This window comes from Chrysochloris asiatica, unplaced genomic scaffold (genome assembly GCF_000296735.1).
Source record: "Chrysochloris asiatica unplaced genomic scaffold, ChrAsi1.0 scaffold00037, whole genome shotgun sequence".
Classification (NCBI taxonomy): Eukaryota; Metazoa; Chordata; class Mammalia; order Afrosoricida; family Chrysochloridae; genus Chrysochloris; species Chrysochloris asiatica.
Genome location: NW_006408555.1, coordinates 12,671,664 through 12,679,469, shown reverse-complemented (window position 1 = coordinate 12,679,469; position 7,806 = coordinate 12,671,664). Strand labels below are relative to the sequence as shown.

The 7,806-nt window shown below is 42.9% G+C and overlaps 1 protein-coding gene across 1 annotated transcript in view; it reads right to left on the bottom strand.

The window, feature by feature from the left end:
• ADAMTS18 (ADAM metallopeptidase with thrombospondin type 1 motif, 18) overlaps positions 1-7,806 on the bottom strand; it is a 183,639-nt gene that overhangs the window by 45,605 nt on the left and 130,228 nt on the right. Inside the window, exons 14-16 of the mRNA XM_006860150.1 lie at positions 7,525-7,655; positions 6,429-6,552; positions 4,210-4,454 (exon numbers count right to left, since the gene is read on the bottom strand). Of these exons, the coding sequence (XP_006860212.1) occupies positions 4,210-4,454; positions 6,429-6,552; positions 7,525-7,655 (500 nt within the window). The remainder of the gene's footprint in view (positions 1-4,209; positions 4,455-6,428; positions 6,553-7,524; positions 7,656-7,806) is intronic.

The window sequence follows — 7,806 nt, the reverse complement described above, 5'->3', positions numbered from 1 at the left end:
CTAAATACCACGAGGGTCACCCCTGGTGGACAGGCTTTGGAGGAGCTTCCAGACTAAGGGATTAGGAAGGGGGTGAGGTGAGGCAGACCCTTCTGAATGGTAAGCCCCTGAAAATTTTAAGGATAACAATGGAGCATTGACAGGTTTAGTACTAGAAGATGAGTCCCTCATGTTGGAAGTCACTCACAATATGACGGGGGAAGAGCTGCCTCCTCAAAGTGTGACGTGAATGGAGCAAAGCTTTGGGGACCTTCACTGGCTGATGTGGCGTGACACAAAATGAAAAGAAACAACTGCAAATATTCATAAATAACTAGAACCTGGAATGTACAAAATATGAATCTAGGAAAATTTGGGGGCTATCAAAAATGAAATGGAATGCATAAGGATCGATACCCTAGGAATTAGTGAGCTAAAACGGACTGCTACTATGTGAGGACCAATTTGAAAAGGAATGGCATCACATGCACCGCCAAAAAGAGCATTTCAAGATGTACTATGAAGTACAATGCTGTCCGTGCCAACATCCACATGCCTACTAGAAAGACCAGTTGTTGTTGTTACGTGCCGTCAAGTTGGTACTGACTCATAGCAACCCTGCATAGAGTTTCTGAGGAGAGGCTGGTGAGCATGAACTGCTGACCTTGCAGTTCAAACCAACTTTACAATCTAGCACATTAACCTACAACACCATAGCAGGACTCCAATACCTCTATTATTAAAATTTACACATCAATCACTGAAGCCAAAGATGATGAAACTGAAGAATTCTACCAACTGCTTCATTCTGCAACTGTTCAAACATGCAACCACAATTCATTTATAATTATTAGTGTCTTGAATGCAAAAATTGGAAACAAAGAGGAAGGCCAGTAGTTGGAAATTACAGCCTTGGTGACAGAAATGATGCTAGGGAATCACATGATAGATTTTGCAAGACCAATGGCTTATTAATTGCAAATACCTTTTTTCAACATCATAAAACTCAACTATAGGTAGACCTCACCAGATGGAATACACAGGAACCAAACTGACTACATCTGTGGGAAGAGTCCATGAAGGATGAACACTCAAGGAAGCAGTGATCAAGAAATCAAGCAACGCATTGCATTAGACAAAGTGGTTGCACAAGACCTCTCTAAAGTGTTCAAGAGCAAAGATGTCAGTTTGAGGACTAAGGTGTGCCTGACCCAAGCCATGGTATTTTCATTAACCTCATATGTATGTGAAAGTAAGATAATCCATTTTCAAGAAAGACTGTATAAGAATTCATGTCTTTGAACTATGTTGTTGACTAAGGATTTTGAAGGTACCGTGGACTGTTAGAAGAACAACTAAATTGTCTTGGAAGATGGTACAACCAGAATGTCCCTTAGAAATGAGAATAGTGATACTCTCTGTTCTTTGGACATGTTGTCAGAAGGATCAGTCCCTGAAGGAGAACATCATGCTTGCTAAAGAGGAGGGTCAGCAAGAAAGAGGAAGATCCCCCAATGAGATGATTGGGATTGGAGCTGTCTTGATGGCACCTAACAACACACAGACGAAAACTTAGTTTATTCAGTGGTTGGTGTGAAGTGCCACTGAATTGACTTTTGGCTCATAGCACCTCCATGTGAGAGAGTAGAGATGTCCCATAGGACTTCCCGGTCCACCTTGACAAAAGCAGATCGTCAAATCTTTCTCTATGGAGTCACTGGGTGGGTTCAAACCACTGACCTTTTGGTTACTAGTCAAGCACATAACCATTTGTACTACCAGGGTCTCTTGAGTATAATATGTCTTAATAATAATGACAACGAGAAAATAGTTACGTTAGCTGCAGGTTTCCTGTACTTGAGAAGAGAATGGCCGTGTGACTGAACTGGGTGTAGTTAGGACACTTTGTGATGAGACAAATTCAGGATTTAGACCAGCTCAGCCTTTTCCTGGCTGTGTGGGTTACACAAATCTTAAACTTCTCTTTATGCCTGACTGCTTATTCTTCTGGCAAGTCATCAAGGTGGGTGTTCTCTCCCACCTTTGTAGGTGAGAAATCGAAGCCCCAAATGACTGACATGCATATCTGGTTAGGTCAGTTCTTGGTAAGTGGTAGCCATATCATTTCTACATGATCTGAGGCCCATCACTTCACTGTAGCACAAACAATCAGCCCTCTTTTACAAAGCAGGGGAAAGATGAGGCTTTGTGGTCCCGTGAAGAATTTAAAGCCTAGGCAACCCTATACAGGGTCACTATGAGTTGGAACTGACTCTTCAGCACATCACAACAACAGCAGGATTATAGAAATGGGAAAATCAAACTCCAAGACACAGTGGGAACAAAAGAAAATGTATCTAGGGCAAATGCCTTGCAGAGTCATTGCTGAGCGGCTAGCTGTTTTTATTATGGGTATTAACAACAGCCAGCTTTTTTTGTTTCTTTTCTTATTTCTGCGAAAAATACAACCTGGTCCAGTGAGGTGGTTTAGCATGGCTACAACTCTTGACGCTCAAGCAAATTGTATGTTCTACTACATGAATCCGTCTTGTAGGTCAGTTGGACCTATGTGAAAGCTACAATGGAATCTACAAATGGCAGACACATAGACACTGGAACCAATATAAAAAGTTCTCTGATGACTTGAAGCAATTACTGATGAAGATCATAGACTACAACCTTCAGTATGAACTGAACTTCGACTTAAAGAAAACAAAAATCCTCACCACTGGACCAATAAATAACACTGTGATCAATGGAGAAAAGATGCAAGTTGTCAAAGACTTCATTTTGCTTGGATCCACAATGCTCATGGAAGCTGTTGTTGCTGTTATGTGACGTGGAGTCAGTTCCGACTCATTACAGTTTCCGAGGCTGTAAATCTTTACAGGAACAGAAAGCCTCATCTTTCTCCCACAGAAGAGGTGGTAGTTTCGAACTTGTTGACCATGAGATTAGCAGCCTGATTCGTAACCACTACGCTACCAGAGCTGCTCATGGAAGCAGCAGTCAAGAAATCAAACAATGTATTGCATTAGGCAAATCTGCTGCACAAGACCTCTTTAAAGTGTGCAAGAGCAAAGATGTCAGTTTGAGGACTAAGATGCGCCTGACCCAGTCCATGGCATTTTCAACTGCCTCATATGCATGTGAGAGTTGGACAATCAATAAGGAAGACTGTAGAAGAATTTGATGCATTTGAGTTATGGTGTTGGAGGAGACTGCAGAAAGCACTGTGATCTGCCAGGTGAACAAACATATCTGTATTGAAAAAGTACAGACAGAATGCTCCTTGGAGGTCAGGATCTCAAGAGTTCATCTCTTATACTTTGGACATGTCACAAGGAGGGACCAATCCCTTGAGAAGGACATCATGTTTGGTAAAGTGGAGAGCCAGAGAAAAAGTGGAAGACCCTCCCCCCACCCAATGAGATGGAATGACGCAGTAGCAACGGAATCAAGTGTAGTAACAATTGTGGGAGGGGCACAGGACAGGGCAGTGTTTGGTTCTGTTGTACATACAATCCCTAAGAGTTAGAACTGACCTGAGGGCACCTAACAGCAACAATTACATTCTTAGTTGATTATGAAAATTAAGTGCATGAAGGACCCTTTATAAGTCGGTGGAAAAATGAAATTAAAAATAACTACTTCCATTTTTCCACAAACTTTTTGAAGCCCCCTTGTATTAGGAGCCCTGATACAACAGTGGCTTGAGTACTCAGTTGCTAACCACAAAGTGAGGGGTTGGAAGCCACCAGTCACTCCAAATAAGAAAGATGTGAAAGTCTGCCTACACAAAGATTGTTGTTGTGTGCTGTTGACTTGGTGCCAACTCTTGGCAATCCGAATTTCCAAGAGTAGCTGGGGGGTTTACCTGCTGATCTTTCAGTTACCAGTTCAGTGCTTATCCTATAGTGCCATACTAGGACTTGATAAGGATTACAGCCTTAGAAACCCTATGGGCAGTTGTATTTTGTGCTACAGGGAAGCTATGGATGAGTTAAGTGGATGAGTTAAGTGTAAAGGTAGAAAGTTGGCCTTTTGATGTAAAAAATGCCAGGAGATCCACATTGCATTCCTTCCTTTTCCCCCCAAAATGGAGTCCCATCCCACACTCTTCCCTTCAGATTCAGAAGGTGAAAGGACTCTTGAAGCTAGCTCCGAATGCAATCACCACTAGAACTTCAGCAAGAGGTACTGAACAATGAACAACTAGAAGAGGCTTACTTCGAACACCAGTGTCTCGTTTGTGGGCCCCGGTGCGTACAGCCGTTCTGGGTGGTTAAGGGGGCGCTGGTACTCAAAGGTGGTCCCGGCGAAGGTGAACTCCCCAGGCCAGTCGATACTCCAGCCCCCTGTGAGGTAATACTTCTGACTTAGGTTGCGTACAGCAAGGTAGCTGGCCGACAGCTGCACCTCCTGAATTTCAATGCTTTGGGCTCCAGCTGGAATGGTGACCACCGGATAGTACTCTGAAAGAAAAGAGTCCAACAGCTCTGTGCTCCACACTGTGTCTGGGAGAAAGCGAACTAGAACTGCCCAGAAACATGTCATTTCTATAGGGAACGAGGCTTTGAATCATGAACTGAGATTCATTCCCACTCTATGAAGTGAAAATGACCAGTGATTTCATTTTCTAAAAGGTAGGAGAAACGCTGGAAAGAGAAAACCCATGCGGCATTTCCAAAGTTTTACCAAGATGTGACTTAAGATACACTCTTCTCCTTTCCACACAAACCAAGGCCACAAGGCAGAGGCATTTTGCACAGACAGTCCCTGATTTATGATGGGATTCCTTTCTGATGGCTTTGTCATAAATTGGTTTCTAATGTTAAGTAGAATACCTCATTTTTGTAAGGTGAGTTTTCATTATTATTGTTTTTCAGGGTTAGTGTCTTTATAAATCTCACCTTTAATTTGTCTTTGAGAGTGTCATGAAAATAGGAACAGCAGAAAATTACACACAGAGACATTGTATGTGGTGTATATTACTAATGATAAGATGGGCGAACAAAACAAAACCAAATCTGAAACTAATAGTCATAAGTGTGGCTTGTTATACCTGGAATACACTGTAAGTCAGGGACTACACACACACACACACACGCACACACATATGTGGAGACTGTAAAATGTTCATGGAAAAATGGAATTCAGATACCGGAATTTTACACACACTTCTTGAAGCCCTCTATGACATATAATTTGCATGTGTGTATGCAGATATATGGAGTCCTGGTGTGGTGCTGTGGGCGAATGCGTCAGACTACAAAGTCGTTTGAACTGCAAGGTTGGTGGTTCAAGCTCACCAGCTGCTCCTTGGAAACCCTATACTGGGTTGCTATGAGTCGGAATCGACTCGATGGAACTTAACAACAACAACATGCAGATATATACATACATATGGGAATGCATTGGCTCCATAAAAAAAGCTCTGGACTTTGAACCACAACGTCCATGGTTTGGTTAAGGGGGCGCTGGTACTCAAATGTGGTTTGAACCTGCCAGCCACTCTGTAGGAGAAAGATTAGGGTTTCTGCTCCTGTGAAGATTTAAATCCCCAGAAACCCTACATAGGGTTGCTATGAGTCAGAACTGACTTCGTAGCACTTAACAACAACAACGAATGTAGATCTATGGGAGTGTGGTGGCTGTGAACCACAAGGTCAGCTATGGACTACAAATGACAGCGTCAGTGGTTCAAGCCCACCGGTCACTCCACAGAAGAAAGATAAGGCTTTCTGCTTCGGCAAAGATTCACAGCTTCAGAGATCCTATATAGGGTCACGATAACTTCATGAAACTTAAAAACAATGTAGCTATATAGGTGTGTGTGTGTGTGTGTGTGTGTGTGTGTGTGTGTATGCATGTTGTTGTTGCTAAGTGCCATTGAGTCAGTCTGACTCATAACAACTCTATATACAGGGTTTCCAAGGAGCGGCTAGTGAGTTTGAACTGCTCATTTTGCAATTGAAACCAACCTTGCAGTCCAGCGCATTACCCCACTGTGCCACACCAGGACTGTGTGTGCATGTGTGTATATATTTATTAAAGGAAACTTAGAACCATGTATCTTTAGAAGGAATATTCAGATGATGAGGCTCAAAAGTCGAGTCTTACTCAAGATGTTTAAATAATTGCCTCTACTACTCAGTGTTGTAGGTATGGATCATCTAGGATTTATAATAAATTCATTGCTTACCAAGTGTACATGGGGCATTTGGCAGCCTGGTCAGCAAAAAGTAGAAAGTAGAAAGGCAGTTCATTTTGAAAGACATTTTAAGATGCTAAGGTGCTGACAGACCCCTTGGCACTAGAGCCCACCTATCCAACCTTGCTCCTGCACAAAGACAAGAGTCACCCTCGCAGTGTACCGGGGGGGCTACTGACAGGCTCCGACTCAAGCTTGCCCACCACAATTGCCAGGAAGCGGGAACATCTCTTACCGTTGGCTTTATGCTGGCTGAGGTACAGGCCTTTATAAAACTTGCAAGTTGAATTATCACCTTTGCAGATACCACATGCATCCAAAACTGCTTTAGAGCCAAGTTCATGATCGCATCCCACTGGCTGTGATTTAAAAAAAAAAAAAAAAAAGTGAGAAAATCCAAAACTAGCAGGCACCAGAGATTGTACATTTCCAGAACATTAGGGAGGCAGAACAACCAACTGGCTCAGGTTCCAGTGTGACTGACTGATAGTTCAAATTCCTTCCTCAGGTGTACCTAGATGCTTCACTGGGCACGTGGCCTATCTTAAAGAAGACTTCAGTGCTTCATCTGTACAATGGTGATTCAAAGCCACTGTAGCTACAAAAGGCAAGTGAGCTTACTCAGGCCAGCTCTACCCCTGGAGGCGTAGAATGCATCTAGCAAACACACACACACATGTATATACACAGATATGTCCTTAAAAGATCAAGCTAAATAAAAGAGCAATTGGGTTGGTGTTGTTATATGCTGTTGAGTCGGTTCCGACTCATAGCGACTCTGTACAGGGTTTCTGAGGCTGTATATCTTTACGGGAGCAGAAAGCCTCATCTTTCCCCCGCAGAGCAGCTGGTAGTTTCAAACTGCTGACCTTAAGGTTCGCAGCCCGATTCGTCACCACTATGCTACCAGAGCTCCTTAGAGCAAATGGGTACCCAAAGGGAAATAAAAAGTAGTATTTTTTTCAAACTCCATTTGCCAGTTTCAGATCATATAATGGATCTGTTTCATAAACATGCAATCAACATTTAATACTAGTATTTAAACCAATTTTTGTAACCACTACAGAGATGAGACTATGTACTCATCACCATTCGGTATCTGTTGGGATAAAGCAAACAAGAAATGAAAAAGTTGGTCGCAAGAAGGGGGTGGGGTGTGGGGGCAGGGAAAGGTGCTCACATGCAAGTGGATAAGTTTGTTCTTGTCCCTAAGCTACCTGCCTTTCTGGAGACACAGATTCTCTTGCACCAACTTTTAAGGCATGGGAGTGCATTTGCTCTGAGTTAGGACAAGCGTGAGACCACACCCCTAAACAGAAATAGTCTCTTACTTCACAAACCCCTTCAATACAAACATCATTTTTGTTGGCCGAACAAGGAGTCCCATCTTTCACCTTGCCAGACATGGCAAAGAAAAACTCAAAGTTCTCAGCTTTGCAGTAGAGTTTGCATCGGTCTTCATCTAGAAGCAAAGAAACCAAGACAGGACATGGTCAAGGGGACATGCAAAGGGCGAGGGCCAAATTCCCTGAAACGATGCACTAAACTCACTTACAGACAGCAATCATGATCGTAGACGGCACCGTTCTTGAAGGGAGAGGACACACCCACAG